This window comes from Daldinia loculata (assembly GCF_022478755.1).
Source record: "Daldinia loculata strain CBS 113971 unplaced genomic scaffold F4817scaffold_69, whole genome shotgun sequence".
Taxonomy (NCBI): Eukaryota; Fungi; Ascomycota; class Sordariomycetes; order Xylariales; family Hypoxylaceae; genus Daldinia; species Daldinia loculata.
In genome coordinates, this window is record NW_026054923.1 from 135111 (window position 1) to 155136 (window position 20026).

The following is a 20026-nucleotide window of genomic DNA, read 5'->3' on the forward strand; positions in this document are numbered from 1 at the left end:
GGTATTAGCTCTTCTGGTCATGTCATCAGAGATACCCAGGATAGTGGCTAGTTGTAAGTCATCATAAACAAACCCATGCATATATATACCCGATCTCGTTATTTTGGCCATTTCCTCCAGGTTGCACTATGTCTGAAATCAAGTATCTCACCCTCGATGCGCAACAGATGTGTAAATATCGATTACAGACTACCTACCAGCAGACCAGTAACATTATCGAATAGATAACATAGGTAGGTTAGGTAGGTATTAACAAAGTTAAAATTGGTCGAATCGGTAGATATGAATATATCATATTTATCATTTGCAGGTTGCTTCATAAGACGGTGTAATTAATTTTCCTCCATCACCAACACATGTTATCGGCATATGGGCCGAGAGAACCAACAACGTCTTACACCTACATATGAAAGTAACCAATAGCTCTAAACAGGATAGATTACCTAAAGCAGCTATCTGAATTCAAGAGTTGAAGTTCTCAAGTACGTTCAACCCCTGAGCACCCTAACCGTAACGGGATAAACAACATTCGAGGCGGTCCAACAATCCGTATTCAGTTATCCCAGGACGGTTTGGTATGTAATCAGGGTATCAAGCGGAGCCTCTATTGCTCCGAGCTACCTTGATCGTTGAATCTACCCCGGCATCACAAACCCAAAGTGCCTGTTCACAGCATAGCGATTACAAATTTCTAACCCCTATTCAACAACGTCAACTGCACGTACAACGAACGTAGACATAGTATAAATAAAGTATATGTTTCATCGTGATCCCAAAATGACGATATCACAATCAAAGAGCAATATTCCAAACCTAAACGCTTCAGTGACGTCACCATGGCCCAATCCACATCCCCCAAGAAATCCGTTTTCGTCACCGGCGCAAACGGATACATCGGCTCCGCCGTATGCCGGGCCTTTGTGCGCGCCGGCTGGCGCGTCTACGGGCTGATCCGGCGCCCCGAAGCAGCTGGCACTTTGTACTCTGAGGAAATCATCCCCATCATCGGATCCATCTCCACAGACGCCACGTTCCCGGCGGACCTAGCCAAGCACACCAAGACCCTCGACGTCATCGTCTCCTGCACAGAGCAAATCCCCTTCGGAGCGCACTACGACGCCGCCATCTCCCTCATCCGCAAACTCGCCGCGACTTCCAACGCACACGGCACCCGCCCCCTCGTCCTCGCGAGCTCCGGGTGCAAAGACTACGGGACAACCGGCACCCACGGGTCCCCAGGTCTCGCCCCGCATACCGAGGCCTCGCCGCTCCAGCCCATGGACATAATAAAAGAGCGCGCGTTCGGGTGTCCCAAGATCTTCGAGCAGAAAGACTTATTCGACGCGGCGCTCCTGCGGCCCACGCCCGTATACGGCTACGACAGCAGCTACTACGGCCTAGCCTTCGAGCTCGCGGCCTCCGCCGCGCGGACCGAATCGCGCGTCTTGGAAATCCCGTTTGATTTCGGCACCATTATCCACGGGTGCCATATCGACGACTGCGCGGAAGCCTACGTCGCGCTTGCTGAGCACGCGGACCGGGATGCGGTTGCGGGGCAGTGCTTTAATATCTCTGCTGCGCGGTACGAGACGCTGGCCATGATTGCCGAGGCGCTGAAGGTTGAGTACGGGCTGCGCGATGTAGTGCGGGCGCCGAATGGGGTTGAGGCCGATTTGTCGGCGTACGTTGCGCTGGGCCATAGCCAGTGGGTTGACAGTAGCAAGATCCGGCGATTGACGGGGTGGACGGACAAGAGGCTGCCGTTCTGGGAGGGCCTGCATGTGTATCGCATGGCGTATGAGGAGGCGGCTCGGAGGGGCCACGAGGGCGTGCTAAGGGTTAAGGAGAGGGTTGGGAATGTGCATCGCATGGCGTACGAGGAGGCGGCGCGGAGGGGACATGAGAAGCGATAAATATCTATATTACCTAGGTGCCTAATCTCTAACCATTAGAATATGCAATTCTTGGACGCAAAGAAAAGATGTATATAGTAGCCGTTGAGAAACATTATTTTCGTCGTCGATCCTGACTCAACTCCTCACGCCAAGCCGCGTCCAATTCACTTCTGTCTTTTCCAATGTTGATACTTATAGTTCGATGATGACTAGGTACCTATTATTGCTTCTTTACACTTGTAGAGAACGTGACTGTATGGTGTGGTATGGTGTGTACTAACATAGCCCTCCTAATTATATCGGAATGAAAGGGAATATGTATTTCCGTCGTCCCGTCGTCCCGTCGCCTTACACTGAGAACTGTTAGGAATAGACGCAAAAGTTAGGACTCTAGGGGTAACAAAGGGAAACGAGTAGCTATAAGTAGTCGCGGTATGGCTGGCGGACTGTAGGCGATAGGTTTAGAAGTCTTAGGCGTGTATTCTATGCGTAAGACGTATGTGTGTGAAAGAAGGGGCTCGCGGAGAGGTTTACCTTAAACTATTTCGTCTAGTAAACGATCTCGGGTGAAAATTTTGATATCCGTTCCTCCCGGCCTCCCGGACACAATTAGGATAAAGAAGATATTGATAGACAACCGAGCCATGCTGTATATGACTGTAATGTTTTTCAGCCGGGTTTATAAATTACCAGTCCGTCCAAGTGTCCCCGAATGAAACACATACAACGCCCAGCCGGGAGAGGGCCCACAAGGCAACGAAGTGAAACGTAAGTAGTACAAAACTCCCTCTTAAACCCCAGCTCCAATGTGACAAACCAGGTTCAACATGCCCGTGCTGTTCCCTTTCGTGGCTAGACAAGACTGTATCACTCCGCAAAGGTATGCCAAGGTCAATTCCAGCTAGGCCGAGAAGGGGTACCCCGACCCCGAGACTCATGGTAAAGGGCCAACATGCCCTAGCGATTGATACGACTTTGACTAGAAATATAACTAGCCGAAGGGTAAATATTACTGAGTAAGCGTGGCGACGAGCGAGATAAACTAAGCTACCTCGGGTCTGCTGCTCTAATGTTCCTAATGCACCGGCCGGGGGTGCCAGTAATAGTGATGTATGTAGAGTAGGAGCTGGCTGCGAATGGACAATCCCAGTAGCACGGCCGCGCTCTGGGGATGAACGTAGAAGATCTTCATGACTTCGTGATAGGGTCATAGCCTGCGGACGGTGCCGAGGTGTCCGAGGTGTGCTAGGCGTGCCATACTTTTGAAGGCTGCTACGGTAGTCTATTTCCGGCGCATGACTCGTCGCTGGTGAGTTTCCCTCGCTAGGGGATGTCACAACTTCCTCGGGGACTAAAATGTTACGATGGTGCTTCTGAGGGTCAGGAACGGGGGTACTGGGAGGCATAGGTGAGTCAAGGTTTTGAATCCGTCGTCCCTGGAGACCGATAGAAGGGCTTGTACTTCGCCCTCGTAGGCCGCCATGATATGATTCGTGATTCATAACACTCAGTACTTCCGTGGCGCTGGGTCGTTCAGCGGGGTTGAGAGCTAGCATCTTCTTGAGTAGCTTGTAGAGCTTCGAAGGGAGGTCAGGCCGCTCCCGCTTCTCGTCTCGGAAGCCCTTCCAACCAGCGATTTCTGCTCGGAGCAGGTCAATGTCCTCGAGTTCTTCCTGAACGGCATTGGCATTCACATAGGGAAGTCGACTAAAGCATAAGAAATACAGAACCATGCCCAGCGAGAACACGTCAGACTTGGTTGTAAAATTACCAAGACGACCTTCGGCATCTCTCTTTAGGACCTCCGGGGCACAATAGGAGATTGTGCCGGTTGTCCCCGTCGAGTTTCGGATAGCATTTTCGGGCTGTACTTCGCCAAAGTCGCTGATTAAGCAGGTAAGCTTCCCACTTTCATGATGTAAGAGGCAATTGCTAGGCTTCAAGTCACGGTGAATGTAGTTGGCACCGTGGAGATAGGCGAGGCCAGAGGTGATGTCTTTGAAGAGGGAATATATCTCCTCGAACGATAGACGGCGTGAAGAGGGGAGAAGGCTATGGGGTTCATCAGCAGCGCCCCTTGACTTGCGGCGCATCCGAGCTATAAGTTCCTCCTTTGTAGATTGCTTGGGCTCATCCCCAACGACATAGCGTAATAGGTCGCCGCCGTTGCAGTACTGTTGGAGGATGAAGGCGCAAGCGACGCTTGGTCCGAAGCGGGTCGTCTTCACGTCCTCCAGCCAGACATGCCGATAAGACACTAGATTAGGGTGCGAGAGCTTGGCGAGTAGCTCGACTTCTATTAAGACTTTCTCTAACCATGCATGATCGTCCCCCACGGGAACCCGCTTACACGCGAAGTGGCCAAGAGCACAACCATCAATCTCGTGGCGAACTAGCAGTACGACACCCTTGCCGCCCCGGCCGAGTTCCCTCTCCTCGACAAAGAACCTCTGAAAGTAATTAGGACTGAATGCATCTCTTGTTATACGTGCTCCCTCCTTGGGGGTGGGCGAGCTCGATATGAACTCAGCATCTTCGACTTCTTGGGGTCTCGGACCACCGCTTGGCAATGTGGGTTGTGTTAGTCGACGTATGGGACTCGGTGGAGGCTGCCGTTGAGCATGCTGCGCATCTTCGTCATGCCCTGCTTGGAGCATGCGAAAATAGTTTGGGTCGACATAAGATTCAGGTGCTTGAGTTGAGGAATCGAAGTGTCGGTCGGGTGAGGGTGGACGAAGAGACTGGTGGCAAGTGGGACATTCTGTTATGGTGGCGCCTCGAATCTCGAGGCGTTGCGACGAGGGATCACGGACAACGATAGCATTGCGATATCGTCTAAGACACAAATATATTTAGCAGCATAAACTAGGGGGTTATAACATATTGAACACGTTGATAATGATAATGATAATAATAATAATTCAGACTCGGTCCTCTTTCTCTCTCCAACTCAAACTGAGATGACCGGTCATCATAGCGGGGCGTCGTAAATGGGAAAAGGGAATGACGTACAACACAATTTCACGACCGTCTCGAGCCGTATACGGAATCAACTCCATTACGCGACAGCTAGACAGGTACCATTTGGTAATAGCGGAGACTGAAGAGACGTGATGATCATGAGTATTCGCAGTTCATATTCATCATTTTATACTATATAGATAAACTGGTAAATGAAGTATGTGGTGTGAAAGGAACTGTCCTTCGTGAATCAACAAGGTGTATGCTTTTCTTTTTTCTTTGGTATGATATGATTTTTATTTGGTTGGACAATGGATCCGGGAGATGCAATGGGGTGATGTATTGAATTCTAGCGGCAAATCAGATAGAAAGCGCCTTCCCCAGAATTAGGTACGCTAAACCTTCCATGTCAGCTGCTTTCCAAGCCCTTCTTACCCGTATTGTTAGGTACATTAGGAGGCACCTACCACCTACCACCTACCTTCGGGTGGTAAGTTCTCGCCTTCCGTTGCAAGACCCTTGCTGTTATGACGTAAAGATGTAAAAAGGTAAACATATTAGTTTAGCGAACCACTGTTGTTTTTAATTCAATCCAGCTGTAAACATATCCACGTATCACAATTCAGGATACACATGCCAGAGCCCCCGAGCGACAAGGTTTCACTATACTTCCTATCACCCGATCCATTTCTCGATAGTGTCTCTCATAGTTGATAGTGGACTTTGTATATCAACCTCTGGTGTAGCCGTTTCCCGCCTAACCGCATCGAATGGTTCTTGTCCAACAATTTCGTCTTCAGAAAACCAAGCACCGTGTAAACCGTAAGGTACTCGTTGAGGTAGCCTAATTCTTGCTACAATGTCTCTCATGTTTATCGCGTTAATAATCCAAAGCTCGCTAACAGCGTCATCGCGGCATTCCCCTTTATCATCAAGCTGGGACTCGTCAAACACATAAGTAAGCAACCAACCGTCATCCTCCGTCGCGGGATTTGCACGCGGTACAAAACGCGGTTCTTGTGCGAACCAACCTTGGGGCATTTGGAAAAGCTTTACCGGATCATTTTCGTCTGTGCTCTGCATTACCTCGTCAACGCCTCGGGTATCAACACAACCTTTGATCTGTTGCGGTGGATGAGTAATGCCTTGGTCAATCAGCGTCGTTGCGTCCATCTTTGCTAGGTACGCGATTTTGGCCCCTTTTCCGAGGGCTGCAGAATAGGACATGCCACCCGTGCTGCAGCCATATATGTAGCGGGCTGAACTCATGGCGTGAGACGGTGATACTGTCGGGAATTCAAAGGGAATTGCTGATAAAGCCCATTGATTTCTGATCATCGGTAGCTCGCCCGATTCCGTATTGACGAGCGGAAAACTATAATAGTATAGCCTGCATTGCTCCTCTTCGAAGTATTCTGGGGGTACCGGCTTAAGCAGAGGCGGTGTAAGTGCACCGGCACTGTACACAATCGATGCTGAAGTGAGACGGCAAACAAGAAGGTGAACGCACGTCTCGACTTCTGGTATTACCAAACCAGTTTCCCAACAATTGGCCGTGTGAAAGATTACGCACGGATTCGTTTCGAACCATTGTATCTTATGTGGCTCATATCGAGGAAAGACGCCATACCGCGATCGCTCAGTTGGGTCGTACGAAATAATTGTTTTCCCTCGCACGCTGTTCATAGGATCCAGAGATAGGGGAAGGTCAATTATGACTGTGTGGCGTGCCGCAACCCCAAAGTCGTGCATCATCTTAGGCGATTTCACTCCAGGAACTGGTATGTCAAATCTCGGTCCTGGATCACTCGCCTTAGCTGGGTATCTGGTTGATGGGACTATCGAATAGTAAACGAACGGCTTAATGAAGACGGCATGGAATGAGATGAGCTCCTTCGTAATAGGGTCAACGTGTGGATGACCAGTTGTCCATTCTCTCATAAACGCCAGCAATCCATTCCCACCGAAGCCCACTTTATCGTCTAAAATACCCTCGTTCTCTGCCTTTCGACCGTTATACCACCCTATGGTCTCTAGACTAGGGAGATGGAATCTAATCGGTGGCCCACTTTCGCAGGTCGCCAAAGCTCTACCATCGTGATATATCACGCCAGTATTAGCAACACTAATCTTCTTGACGGCTCTTTTAGATCCTGGTAATCTCGATAGGCATATGAGAATCAATGACCTGAGTACCGCCACAATGATAGCTACTAACGGAGCGCTAAGTAATGTTGCAATACTAGGTAGTAGAGGCCGCTTCAAATTGTTGCCGTCCTTTGCGTTCAAGTAGATATCTGTCAAGACGTACTGATTCACGAACTCTGGCTCGATATTACCGCGCTCTTTCCCACGCTTAAAGAGGACGCCGGTGAGCATGCCATCGCCGTCGAACCAGTGCAAATCTCTCCCTTGGTTGTCATTGATAGTCGGATTCCCGCCGTTACGGACATATTGACCTCCCGCGAGTTCTCTCGGAATATGTCCGGTATTAGAGCATCGTGTTAGTATTCGAGTTCGTTTGATAGGCGCAAAATTTCCAGACAGATACCTATATTCAGTCAGCAATGAGTATTAGATGTTCCTTCCAAGCTCTATCTAAACACTTACGGGTGTGAATTTTGTTTCTGTCCTGTCATGCTTTAGCTGATTCACATACATATAGACCAACTATTAAAGGATGTCTAGTAAGATCGTATGGAAACGACCAGTCCTAACTACGACAGTTCCGTGCTGACTTTGGACTACGCCAATAATATAAGGGCTAGCGTTTAGTATAGTTTGAATCGGGATCCAACCTATACAAATCATGCTAATTCTGACTACATGTAGGTTTCATCGGCCGTCCCTCTATATTTGGCATCACCTGTACGGGCGAAGTATAATGTGTCATGGGATTACGATGACGACATACACCAAAAACAACAGAGGACGATAGCTAGGTACACAGCAAGGCGGTTTTACGAACAATCACCTAATCTACGAAGTAAAACTTACAAGACCTTAAAAACCTCACCAACACTTCTCATCCCTCGGAAATGAACCATGAAACACCCAAACAGCCCATGATGCAATTACTTCAATGCCAAGGTAAATAGTCTGGCATTCCAACTAGCGGAAAGACAACCGCACTTGAGGACGGTGAAGTATGATCATATGGATGTTCAACTAAAGCGTCACAACTCTTCGAGGAAATGTATGAGTAGTACGACAGAGGGAACATGTTCCATTCCCTACCGGTCTTAAACTTCAGCCCTGCAACATGGATCTAGAGGTAAAAACTTTGAGAGGGGCGTTGTGAAATAGCTGCTTCTATCCTTCAGTTGGATGATATCACGAATTCCGCGGCCGGCTAGCTCGGGGGGCTAGAGATAGACAGCACTACTGTCAAAACTCAAATCTCGTGACAATAAGGAGCTCTATTTACCTAATTCGCCTTATATCCACTTGTCAGTATGCACCGACACGCGCGATTCTGTGGTACACTGGCCATATAATTAAATATACTACCCCCCTGGTCATGTTCGAGTCAGCTTCTAACCCCTGAACATATCCCAGCCTAGAGAACCCTGAAGTAATAGGGCGCCCTCTCATGTATGCAGCAGAGTTTCCTTAGAGTTTCCTTGTTACCCGATCTGAAGTTCATTTGAACGTCAGCTTAGGTTGTATCTTCCTTGATTGAGAGTTCGTCATACATTCACAGGGACATGGTTAGCACCTTGTAAAAAGGAGACAGTCTAGTAGGTTCTCAAGATTGCAGCAACATGACATGATCGTGTCATCTACTGATGTGCTCTACGAGATAATGAAGTCACCATTGACAAGATTGTCCACGCTTCCATCTGGGTTGGATATTGCATTCAAATATCCTGTTGTGCGTCCACGTAGAGACAGTGTCGGCCTTCAACCATTAACTAAGAATCAGACACATATCCGCATTCTATAATTCACCTACTCTACCACTATTCGAAACTGCGCTGCGCATATTACCACTAAAATGTCTGGACCTGGAAATCAAGCAATTAACATCAATAGGGTCGTTGGCGAGCATGCCAATTTAGAAATCACCCATCACGGTTCAGATTGGTACTATGCAATATGTGCCTTGATGGGTTTCTGTACTCTCCTCTTCATGGGCCTATCTTTCATGAAACCTCGGGGTGATCGTGTATTTCACTACATCACCGCGGGTATAACGGCCATCGCATGTATCGCTTATTACGCGATGGGGTCAAATCTCGGCCAAGTTCCCATTCAGGCTGAATTCGTCCGACCCGGTAGACACTTGGTGGGAGCGGCAGGAACCCGAGAAATATTCTACGCCCGCTATCTAGATTGGGTTGTAACTACACCTTTGCTACTTCTCGACCTTCTCCTGACTGCCGGAGCACCAACTTCAACGATTTTAGTCACTCTTTTTGCCGACGAGATTATGATTATTACTGGCCTAATCGGTGCTCTAACTCGAACTCGGTTCAAGTGGGGATTTTGGGCCTTCGGCGCGGCGGCTCTATTATTTATTGTTTATGAACTGCTGGTCAACGCTCGACGACACGCTTCGATTCTAGGTGGAGACGCGAAGAAAACGTTTCTGCTATGCGGCAACTTTCTTATATTGATTTGGTTCTTGTATCCTATTTGCTGGGGTCTGAGCGAGGGTGGCAACGTCATTCACCCTGATGGAGAGGCCGTATTCTATGGTGTTTTGGATGTCCTAGCCAAGCCCGTCTTCGGCGGCCTCCTCATCTGGGGTCACCGCAACATTAGCAGTTCACAGCTAGGTCTACGCGTCCATAATCGCGGCCATACCAATGGCGAGAAGTACAATCATGGTGCCGATATCCACCCCGAAGGCCTTGGGGCAAATGTCGGTGGCCCTACTACTACTACTACCACCACTAACGACCATCCCACTACTACCAATACCGCCGTATGAGCTATAATTTTGGTATCAAGAAGAACGACCAGCCGTCGTCGGCCGTGTGAGAATCAGCCCTATTTGACCTAAATATACTTGAATATTGTATCGTCACTTGAGGCCGCTACTGATTATCTTCAACTCGCTACCGCCATTATGTTGTCAACTTGGGGGTTAGATGTAGATATTCGCAGCATGTTGGCATATGATTACATGACCAGCGGAAGTAATTATAGCTGGCACGCAGTTCACTAATAAGATGGAGAAAAATCTAGAACCATCATATTTCATATACTTAAACCTAGGCAGTAATAAGAACAAACATATCATGCCCGCAACATTGCTGGTAATCTCCAAATGCTACAGTCTTCAGAGTTTTCAATATTAAGTACGGCGTTTTATTTCCACCCGCCCACCTACCTTCCTACCCTTTCTCTCTGTAGAAACCGCTCTCTTTGATAAACCTATTTCCGTACTTGAACCCGTCGAAAAACCTACTCCGCCAAAGACACTCCCTAGGCCGAAGTCAGGCTCTCCGCCTAGTGTGCCAAGGATATCCCCTATGTAGTTCGTCGCCTTGATTCCAGCGTCGTATGAAGAGTTCCAGCCAGCTATAATGCCTTTCACGATCTCAACTCCTGCCAGATAAATGTTCTTAACCGCGATGTCAAAACCGTTTTGGTCCAGAAGGCGTAGATGCTGAAAAGCACTGACTGATGGCGGGGGTCTGTCGAAATCAGAACCTTCAACATGTTAGTTTCTCCACTCGATAGGACGAATAGGTGTAAATTAGGTACGCACCAGTTCTCATCAAAATAACCCGCGAGAAGTCAACAAGACCCCAGACTGCAGCCCGCATCAACGCATTCAAAACAGCAGTATCTTCCTGCGCTGAGACACAATACGTTATGCTGCTCTGATTCGTCCAGAGTTTCGTCGTGTTCTCAAACGCCTCGCTCAGCATAGTACCAGAGTAATAAACATCGCTAGTCGCCGAGTCGCACTTAATAACGCTGGGTCCCCCCGTCGCAGCCGCATATACCTCGCCGCTAGCACCGTACAATGCGCGATACTTGGCGCTTTCTGCGGAATCAACCAACTGTGCTCCGCGTGCGAGCTCGGCAGCGGCATCTCGGAGGTTCTCGTTCACCTCCATGACCTCGGTGCCGTAGAAAATCGAGGGGTACTCGTCCGGCGCGTACGCGCCGTACGACAGGTACCCGGTGGAGAAGTTGGCGGGCATCTCGCGCGCGTCGAACTCGTACTGCAGCGCGACTTGCACGGAGAACTTGGACAGCGCGACGCTGCCCAGCGTGCCGAGTTTGGGGCTTATGCCGGCGATGCCGGCCATGAGGAAGTACGTCTTGCTAAGGTCGAAGAGGCTGGAGAAGAGGAATGCCGTGGCGGATGTTGCGGCGTTGATTTCTGCCTCGCCCATTGTGAGCTGGCATACTTCTCCGAGTGCGTTGCAGTGCACGTATGGGAATAGGGGGGAGAGCCCCGGCACGGAGATGTTGTGGGCGAGGAGGTTGCCGAGAGAACTGTTGGGCGAGTTCGTGTACCATATTTCTGCTTCTGGGGTGAACTATGGTTTTCATGTTCGATTTTAGCTACATATCTTTTAGGTATGTACTGGGATATGAATTCTCCGTCCGCGAGACGGAGTAATCATAGGGGAAGGACTCCAAGACTTACCATGCTGATGATTACGACCTTGGGTGTTATTTTACCACAGTCGCCCAGATTCTTCGTCAAAGTCGCGTTATTGACGCAGTCCGAGGCTCTGGTGGAAGCATGCACATTCCTAGCCATCGACCGGGCCTCGCCCAACAGAGCGATTAAGACAAGATTCAATAGCAACATGATATTAAACATATCAATAGAAATTACTACATATGTGAAGTAAGTTATCTACATTGAAAACAGCTTCCAAAAAGCCATGAACCTTAACAGGAGGTATTTATCTAGTAGCACTTCGGGTCCTCGACGACCAAGCGATGACGGCGAGGCTTATCATTAGATGCTCCACCGGAGCCGAGACCTTCGGCTTTCTACATAGATTGAGTGCTGAATTGCAGGTGCCGATTTGGCCGGTTTTGTCTAGCGGGAATTTTTATCTTCTTCTAAAGAATGGTGATGGCTGTTTATTCGACAGTACCTGCGTTATATATCTTCGTATAACAGTGGAGTACCATCTTATCTCGCATAGGGTTCCAATTGTTGTCTCTTTATGGTCAAGACCATCGTATACAGGCGATAGGTGGCTACCCAAAGAGGAGCATAGTTGAAAGAGGCGACAAATAGGAACGATGAAGACTAAGACATTTTGGACCTTTCCGTGGTTTTTTATCTAGCCCCCACAACAAGTTCTACGACACAAAGACATGCATACATCTAACTATAGTTACTCAAAATACAATCAGAACTTTACATCATTCTGTTAGTCATTAATTTGGCCCATGTATCGTTATACGTATGATCCTCGGCATTTTCAATTTCGTTTAAAGAGCTTCGACGACTGAAGCGAGGATTCCATAGGCACTAGTTCCTTCAGGGGTCGCTTAATACGTCTATAGTAGGGGTAATTAGAAAATAATTTATCATCTACTTTTCGACGCTGCGCACAGGAAGATAAAGCTAGAGCATGTATAAGTGGAAAAAAAAAATAGGGCAGGCTTTTACACCAACTCCACAGGCCGCTCCCCATCTCCACTTGCGTCAGTCTCTTGGGACATCTTATCCTTGGGCTTAGGGCTACGGTATACGCCCAGTGTCAACACAACCAACACTTTAAAAGCAAAAGGCTGTGGGTTATCAACTTTTGCCTCCGTCACTTCTGTCACTCCATCGCGTGTGAGGTGTGTTCTGAAATTAGCGGGAAGGAAGCGACTCGGGTCCATGGCATTCCACATGAGCATATTAATGAGCATGAGAAAGGCCTCAAAAATGTAGAAAGGCCACTCGGTATTAGCCACAGCCAGTACGGAGTGTTCTACGCCACGGTAGATCGTTCGCATCAGGATGAGTCCCATGCTCACGTATAGCGTGGTGAGAGAGTACCGAATACCCTTAGCCCCCGCGATGCCGGCCCGCATACAGCGCAGGTGGAAAGATCCAGCAAGGACTAAGAAGAACACGATGATAGCGAGCTGAAGGGCCAAAGCTGCCCACATCAAAGCAGTGCCCGTCTCAGGATCGCTTTTCGGGTTCGCTATGAAAGAAGAGGCGACTCCGTTTATCCCTTCTATCACTATGGAGAGAAAGGCGAACGTCGAGAGCACCATCCCCGGCTCCATCGGGGAGAAGTAGGGCACGTAGTAGAAAACCCGAGCGAGGATTTCGTAATTGGCGAGAGATAGGAGTGGTCTAGATTATAACGGTCCTGTCAGTACGATGTATCCCTCCATTTCACTTGAGCAGCGCAGGTAAGGCAGTACACGTACGGGCTAACGCAAATGAGCGCAACGCTCACGACAAACGGACCCAGCTGGTCCCAGTTCCCAAATGCGCCGTTAACCCTGAATGCGAATCCGATGACATAGAGTAAACCACCAGCGACGAAAAGTCCTGTCACTCTGAAGAATTTTTTGCGACTGGGGTAGCGGGCGAACGTTGGTTAGTTTCAGACATAGTCGAGAGATGATATTAAAGACTACTCACTAGCATTGCCAGAAATGTATCGCCGCCGAAATGAAGAAGGCAATTGTGAATATAATGGCCGCAGCTCTATTAGGGGGGTATATCCAAAAGTTGATACCCGCTGCATTAGACAAGAGAGCCGTTAATTTTGAGTGGAAGCCTCCATGGCAATATACAACGTACCGTACGGATTGGCCATGGCTATATAGGATACAAGATAGGAAGAAAATAGAGAATTGGCGTGTAGATATCCTATCCCTTTCCGATTTATCCTTGTGACTTCTCTAGGGAGTTGCGTTCAGGTTCCGATCGGGGTTTAGGGGTTTTTAGCTCTCCCGAAAGAACAGAGATGATATTTAAAGGTCAATAACAGGTACGAAATATAAAACGAAAAAGCCTAACTACCTCCTATTTCTAGAGATAACCGGCCTTATTACCTATAACTAAATCCCCTCAGCTCATCATGTGCATATGCACGCGACCGCCCGAAGCCGCGTATATATGCACCACCACCATGGAACTCCGGGTCCCTAGGCCCCCGAAATGCCAACACGGATCGTCTGATTGAAGGCTAGGTAGTTACGCCTTTTCCCCAGTAGAAAGCATTTACGAACGAAGACAATTCCCTGGTCTCGTATTATCATTCCACTTCTATCTGACGTTTCTAGAAGGCTATTTATCAAAGCCGGCTAGTCGTTGAAAAATATAGGTGTGATGACGTGGAAGAAAACCCCCTAGTGTTCGATCGAAGTAAGATGACCTTGGTCAACCATCATCCGTTTTCGTAGTCAACTCGAACGCTGCACCGCCATAACATGCCTGTTTAGCAGCGTTGGCGTTTGTGCTATGTTCAAGAGCGAGCTTCAAGATCCTAACATTAAGTAAACATGTAGTCTTCAGAGCTTACTACATGTATTCATGTGGGCCAAGAAATTGTAGGAAAGGAGATACTGTTTCACGATGAGGATCTCGCCATCAACTCTTTTATCTTCTCCTTGCAGCCGAAATGGCCGTTCCTTTCTGCATACCGCATAGCACTCTCATATTGCTTATTGTCGAAAGGATCCCAGGGAGCATTCCAGAGAAGCTCTATCATATCGAGACGGCCGTTCTCGGCCGCGCCCTCCAGAGGCCAACGTCCGCGTCTTCCAAAAGGTGGGGGTATATTATATTCAGCTCCATGCTCTATGAGAATCGTTGCCATCTCGCAGTTGCCCCGGATAGCTGCGAATTGTAGCGCCGTACCTCCATCGAACATTGAAGGTTTGCCGTTGACTCTAGCGCCGTTACTAAGCAGCAAACGAACGATGGGGAGGTTGTTCATTTCAGTAGCTTTCTGGAGAGGAGTCCGTCTTATACCGTACATCGCTGGCTTGTTCACATCCGCGCCATTATCAATGAGGAGCTGTACTATTCCTACGATCCCATTCTTGATGGCAGTCAAAAGTGGTGTTGTCATGACATAACCATCTGAGTGCATATTATCCCGTTCAACGCTATTGACTTCACTACCAGCATCAATAAACTTTTTGACAACGCCAGGATTCTCTGTTTCGATTGCCCTAAGAAGCAGAGTTTCCCGGCCTGGGTATGCTTGGTAGTTGACATTCAACCTTACAAGATCCCAAGCAAATACCTGGTCAAGAAACTCAGGTGACTCCAAGCAGTTACTAAGTGCATCGTGGACAATCCCCTGGCCATATCCAGCACGACCTTGCGGGAAAGCTTTCCAAAATCGGTCTAGAAGTGGCCTAACCATTGAAGGATGATACTCGATGGCTATTTCTAGGACGTCGTCATTATCCGCACGAGCGCCGAGTGAAATTAGTTTTTCAAGTACCGATCCATTTTCACACTCTACCGCAATTTGTAACGCCATGCTTTTCCTGTGTTGAGGACCAGATTTGACCATGTTCAAGAACAAGTCCACATGTCCTTTCTCTAGTACGAGTCTCAAAAGGCGATCTGAGGGGAATATTAGACGAGGACAAGCTTTCAAAATATCTTCAAAGACTGAGTACTCGCAGTATTCAATGGCCGCTTCTAGAATCCGCCATTCCTCATTGGAAGACCCACGTAATATATCGGGATCGCAGCCAGTTTCCATAATGATTTTTATAAAGTCTGGTCTCTTTCTTACCACCGCGACGTATAGTAACGGAGCCGGACGTAGGCGCCGAAAGAATGGCATTTGGGTTGTAACGCCGACAGCAAGGAGCTTCCAAGCAATATCATTGAAAAAATCATGAGCCAAAGCGGCATCCATAGCATCGGCCACATTAAAACGCTGGCTATCATCCAGGTCAAGATCCATGGGTTCGTAAAATTCGAAGTCGGGGTCGAGATCTAATATTTTGGTCGCGTATTCCAAGTTTCCGGCTTTGAGAGCCGCCGTGAGCGCTTGGCCGAGCCTATAGCCTTGGAGATGACTGAGAACGCCTTTTTCCTCCAAGGAACGAAGGCGACTGTGGTCTCCAGACCTGAGAGCGGAGATAAAGGTCTCGCTGTCTTTTGTATCCCCATCTAAATCAAGATCTTCATCTAGGCTTGGATCCTTTTGCAGTATTAATTCGACAATTGTCGGATATCCAAACTCCACTGCCGTCTGGAATGATTTATCTTTACCCGGAATTGATGCATATGGAAACATGATTCCCACCAGCTCGTCATACCCACGCATCGCAGCCTCGTTTAAGGCATTGTCGACATGTAGATAAAATTTAGACAAGTATCGGGCTCTGCCTAATTTTTGGCAATTATTTATGATAAGCTTGATGATGCTCGTCGCATACTCTTTCTCGAGGTTCTTGATGATCTCTTCGAGCAGATCCTTGTGCGAAATGAGCTTTTGAGGTGCTTGGGAAGCAACGTTCTCAATGAGACGAATTGCGAGCCGTGGATCAATAAATCTAAGTGCCGCCTGGATAGTATCTATCAATATGGCGGCTCCGGTCCCCAAGAAAACATCGACTAAACTCAAAAAATTGTCGTCAAGTGTCGATCGGCGATCATCCAAGTGATGAATTAGCAAGTGTAATGCATTGAAATGGTATTCCCTTCGAAAGGATTTATTTATGTCGACCCCTTCGCTAATGAGAAGCCTGAGGACTTCGAACGATTGGCTGACTGCAGCAATTTCAAGTGGTGTGTATTTTTCGCCATTACAATGATACACAGCTTCATTTGCATCGACCAACCTAGTGCTAAGCAAGTACTTGACCACCTCAGTATTGTCGGTTTGCAAATATAGCAGGAAAAGTTTCTCGGCGAATGATTTGGCCTCGGGACTTGATTGAATGTTCAAAATCCCGATCACCGCTTCTTGCATGGCACGATGTCTATCCAAGACCCCCAGAACACCAGAGGCTGGCACATTCTCGAGACCCGCAAATCCGTTGATGATTGACGCAATTAACCTGCCGTCAAAGCGAGCCTCAAGAGCTATACTGGCCGGTTTGCTCTCAACCAGACTCCAGTCCTCTCCAGCGAAGTTCTCTACAGAGTAGAGGCTCTTAAAAATATCGAAAATCGGGGAGGGCGTCGGGCCTCTGGAAGTTGGGTCTGATTTAGTCATAGCATTCGAGAATTTCTCGAGAAGTCTGGGATCGCTAGTCTTCGCCAAGATGCCTATCGAAAGTGGCGGTGTTAGCTAGAATGAAATGATCGATCTATATAATTCGTTTCGGTCTCGACTTACCCTTGATAACCGTAGTCACAAGCTGGCTAGAAGGTAATGATGGTAACCAAAGCAATCGACTATTCCGATTCGCTTGAAGGGGGTTGATGAGAACAGGTCCGACGGGGAGGGGGGCGCCGCTGCAGGGTGGGCTTGCATCCCGGATGAGGTTGTCAGGCCCGTGTAGTGAAGGGTTGAAATTAGAGAAATCTGCCGTGGGTATATCGTGGTCGATGGCGATAGAATCCCGGTTAGGCGATATAAGTTGCATGTCCTGACTCGACCTGACGGCATCCATCTCTATATCAACAGCTGTAGCGACGGCCGTAACGTCATGGTTACGTGAAACTAGGTAGATGTAATCCAGTTAGTCTACAGAGGGTTACGTTAGTTACCTATGTATTAACAATGTCACGAACCCTGTTCCTCTCCCCGGTGTATTCTGCATGTATAGCGACGCTGGGCTCTCTGGAGTTTCGGTCTTGAGATCGTCTGGTTAATCCGAATTATTTCTCCTCCTTGCTGCGTATCATGAATAATTCTTTCCCATTCAGCTCGCTTTATGTTTTTGCGAACCCTCCATTTTCGGAACCTATGTTCATATTGTGGAACCCTTGCGAGGCATTAATCGAGTTATTCGATTCCTTAGATATACGATTGAACTTGATACCAAGAGATACTTACGTGGCGGTGAAGTCTTCTTTCGCCATCGTCTCGATAACACCATCGTGCCCCTCAAGCCTACGTCCGAGATCAATATACAGTTCGCATATACGGAGCTTGCGATCCTCCCATTCTCTATCCGTGATTCGTCGGGTTTCTGGTGAGGTAGGCATCGTGAGTTAGACCGTAGAGATCTGGGTAGGAGACATCTAATTTGGATACGGCACCATCTTATACAAAGCCTGATATCAAGCCACCAGGTAAGGAAGGCTGTCGGTCTTAGTCAGACTTCGACTTAAAGCCCCTGCCCCAATGCAAGCGCCGAGCCTTGATGGCTCTATGAGGTTAAATATTGGAGGTTGCATCAGGTTTTGCCTTCGGGTTGTCTTCAGGTTGTCTTCAGGTTTTGCCGTCAGGTTTTACTGTCAGGTTTACCGTTTACCAATACCACAATGCAAGGTACTGGGTACATTTTAGTAACCATTAGAATCCCTTAACATAGCAAGTACATATGACTCGACCACCATAGCGTATTATTTCGGGGAGGGTTCCTGAAAAAGGTGGGGGTATGCGACTCGCTACCGAATATCTGCTAGGCATGGAATAGGTGCGTGACGAGTACAATACCTCCTATACTTCAAACTCTGAAGGCTATCGAATGCGAGCCCGTCAGCTTTAGACAATCAGGTTATGTTACGACGTCCAATAGCTCCAATAAACTTGCTACAATATGAGCCTTTTTCATGAACTATTTCATGATGAAGATAACGATCAGCCGGCAATATGTTAATTACCTACCTAAGGTACCTCGTGATAATACAGCCTGTTAGGAGTTCAGACAAAACATCTAGAACAAAGCACACTTTCAGTATGTATAGCTACGGTATTCCGTAGCTACCTATTTTTAGAGCCCCTTGCGGAAAAACGAGGTTATTTTCATGCTTCTTGCTCCACCTTGTGATAGAACCTGAACTCAAGTTGAGAGTTCAGGTTATGTTAACTGGATGTAATTACATGAAAAGGTTCTCGACAATATGCGCCTCCAAGAGACAGATTAGATTTGTATAAATGCATCAATAAGAACGATGGTTTTTGAGGTTCTAACCAGTCCGTCGCCTCTGTACTTTCCACAACATCTCTTACCAGACACTCATCAAACTAAGAGCTCTACAAAGTTTTATCTAAGTTGCAATACTGAAATCTCAGAATTATGCCGTCTTCAAAGGACCAAGAAACTCAGGCCTCGGGAGACTCTAGCAGGTACGTACTACTTGTTGTAGTTCACCCTAACCCAGAAGCTGACCTAGCTCTAGTAAACAAAACCACCACCGGCACTCTATGCTGCAAGAATTCCTTCGTGCTGAGCCAACTGTGTCCGAACGACTCTCCGGAGTACTCACGTCCAAGAAAAGGGGGGAGAACGAAAAAGGACACGATGATAAGGCCAAGGAAGCGATTAGGAAGTTCGAGAATGCCTGGCGCAACGCGAGCCAATGATTCACCGTTCCAGTTGCTAAAGGATGCTTGATATGGGGTGGAAGTTCACTTCCAGTAGACTTAAGGCGAGGCTAGGCGGAGAAGCGTTGAAGTTATTCTGAGCAATTCATGCTCGAGTTCTACCTTGGGCTAATACAGTTTCTTTGGCAATATATGTAAACTGTTAGGGATAACTGCAAGGCTCATATACGGAGCAGATTTATACACTCTTTCAGGGGCTAGCTTATAGCTAACCTCCTAAATGATCAATCATTATTACTATGATACTTATAGATATCAACGCCTGTTTGGTAATACTAACGCAGCGAGGGTGCTCTGGCGATTCCGCTAGTTGCTATCGGAAGGAGTGAAGTACTCTCTATCTTAGCAAATCTGACCAAAGCTATGTGAGAGTTTGGATAAAAGCGATATTGTTAGGTTTGGCAAGATGAATATCTACAAAACCCCTTCCGACCCCCTAGTGGTATTAGTGATGAATGCGACGGTTAGAGTTCTGATATGGGTGCATCTAAACCCGTAGAAGAATAACTACGTGAGTGATAGAAAAAGGAGAGGCGGGTAATTAAATTACCTAAATATATGTAAAAGAAAGTGTGATTCAAGTGAATACATGTAAGTCATAATATATTATTAATAGTATTTGACGTCGCGTTTCTCAAAGGCCGGAATAATTATCTTCAGCTGCGCATACTTTGTTCTAATGGATGTCCTCAGGTGCGAGATGGCTACCTACATTTATATACACTCCACTTATATTCTCAAATCGAGACTCTAAAA

General features: G+C 47.6%; 8 protein-coding genes across 8 annotated transcripts; 3 read left to right on the forward strand and 5 right to left on the reverse strand.

The window, feature by feature from the left end:
• Positions 1-242: 242 nt before the first annotated feature.
• F4817DRAFT_258164 (NAD(P)-binding protein) lies at positions 243-2247 on the forward strand. Its single transcript, XM_049299243.1, has one exon. It carries the CDS (start codon positions 837-839, stop codon positions 1911-1913), a length of 1077 nt encoding a protein of 358 aa, XP_049155049.1. The 5' UTR covers positions 243-836; the 3' UTR covers positions 1914-2247.
• On the reverse strand, positions 2157-5253 carry F4817DRAFT_258181 (kinase-like protein). Its single transcript, XM_049299244.1, has 3 exons — positions 4908-5253; positions 2430-4730; positions 2157-2248 (listed from the first exon to the last, which is right to left on the reverse strand). Exons 1-2 carry the CDS (start codon positions 4952-4954, stop codon positions 2582-2584), a joined length of 2196 nt encoding a protein of 731 aa, XP_049155050.1. The 5' UTR covers positions 4955-5253; the 3' UTR covers positions 2157-2248; positions 2430-2581.
• Positions 5254-5531: 278 nt separating this feature from the next.
• On the reverse strand, positions 5532-7495 carry F4817DRAFT_319941 (carotenoid oxygenase; the record flags this gene model as incomplete). Its single annotated transcript, XM_049301125.1, has 2 exons — positions 5532-7407; positions 7467-7495. The coding sequence occupies 2 exons, from the start codon at positions 7493-7495 to the stop codon at positions 5532-5534; spliced, it is 1905 nt and encodes a 634-aa protein (XP_049155051.1).
• A 1358-nt stretch (positions 7496-8853) lies between these two features.
• F4817DRAFT_319942 (bacteriorhodopsin) lies at positions 8854-9792 on the forward strand (the record flags this gene model as incomplete). The annotated part of the gene is made up of 1 exon (XM_049301126.1): positions 8854-9792. One exon carries the CDS (start codon positions 8854-8856, stop codon positions 9790-9792), a length of 939 nt encoding a protein of 312 aa, XP_049155052.1.
• A 227-nt stretch (positions 9793-10019) lies between these two features.
• On the reverse strand, positions 10020-11712 carry F4817DRAFT_350368 (putative purine nucleoside permease). The gene is made up of 3 exons (XM_049304934.1): positions 11470-11712; positions 10576-11359; positions 10020-10517 (listed from the first exon to the last, which is right to left on the reverse strand). The coding sequence occupies exons 1-3, from the start codon at positions 11647-11649 to the stop codon at positions 10159-10161; spliced, it is 1323 nt and encodes a 440-aa protein (XP_049155053.1). The 5' UTR covers positions 11650-11712; the 3' UTR covers positions 10020-10158.
• A 435-nt stretch (positions 11713-12147) lies between these two features.
• F4817DRAFT_258225 (uncharacterized protein) lies at positions 12148-13990 on the reverse strand. The gene is made up of 4 exons (XM_049299246.1): positions 13597-13990; positions 13435-13534; positions 13218-13367; positions 12148-13140 (listed from the first exon to the last, which is right to left on the reverse strand). Exons 1-4 carry the CDS (start codon positions 13610-13612, stop codon positions 12453-12455), a joined length of 954 nt encoding a protein of 317 aa, XP_049155054.1. The 5' UTR covers positions 13613-13990; the 3' UTR covers positions 12148-12452.
• F4817DRAFT_258224 (uncharacterized protein) lies at positions 13991-17503 on the reverse strand. Its single transcript, XM_049299245.1, has 2 exons — positions 17111-17503; positions 13991-17040 (listed from the first exon to the last, which is right to left on the reverse strand). The coding sequence occupies exons 1-2, from the start codon at positions 17385-17387 to the stop codon at positions 14369-14371; spliced, it is 2949 nt and encodes a 982-aa protein (XP_049155055.1). The 5' UTR covers positions 17388-17503; the 3' UTR covers positions 13991-14368.
• A 1459-nt stretch (positions 17504-18962) lies between these two features.
• On the forward strand, positions 18963-19249 carry F4817DRAFT_319946 (uncharacterized protein; the record flags this gene model as incomplete). Its single annotated transcript, XM_049301127.1, has 2 exons — positions 18963-19012; positions 19066-19249. The coding sequence occupies 2 exons, from the start codon at positions 18963-18965 to the stop codon at positions 19247-19249; spliced, it is 234 nt and encodes a 77-aa protein (XP_049155056.1).
• Between the last annotated feature and the right edge of the window lie 777 nt (positions 19250-20026).

Coding starts and splice junctions, on each gene's coding strand:
- F4817DRAFT_258164 (XM_049299243.1), top strand. CDS start 837: ATGGCCCAATCCACATCCCCCAAGAAATCCGTTTTCGTCACCGGCGCA.
- F4817DRAFT_258181 (XM_049299244.1), bottom strand. CDS start 4,954: ATGGAGTTGATTCCGTATACGGCTCGAGACGGTCGTGAAATTGTGTT. Junction 4,731..4,907: donor GACGGTCGTGAAATTGTGTT/GTACGTCATTCC, acceptor TTTGTGTCTTAG/ACGATATCGCAATGCTATCG.
- F4817DRAFT_258225 (XM_049299246.1), bottom strand. Junction 13,368..13,434: donor ATACATTTCTGGCAATGCTA/GTGAGTAGTCTT, acceptor CCGCTACCCCAG/TCGCAAAAAATTCTTCAGAG. Junction 13,141..13,217: donor GCGCTCATTTGCGTTAGCCC/GTACGTGTACTG, acceptor GTTATAATCTAG/ACCACTCCTATCTCTCGCCA.
- F4817DRAFT_350368 (XM_049304934.1), bottom strand. CDS start 11,649: ATGTTTAATATCATGTTGCTATTGAATCTTGTCTTAATCGCTCTGTTG. Junction 11,360..11,469: donor AGGTCGTAATCATCAGCATG/GTAAGTCTTGGA, acceptor TGAAAACCATAG/TTCACCCCAGAAGCAGAAAT. Junction 10,518..10,575: donor GGTTATTTTGATGAGAACTG/GTGCGTACCTAA, acceptor AACATGTTGAAG/GTTCTGATTTCGACAGACCC.
- F4817DRAFT_258224 (XM_049299245.1), bottom strand. CDS start 17,387: ATGGATGCCGTCAGGTCGAGTCAGGACATGCAACTTATATCGCCTAAC. Junction 17,041..17,110: donor TGTGACTACGGTTATCAAGG/GTAAGTCGAGAC, acceptor CACTTTCGATAG/GCATCTTGGCGAAGACTAGC.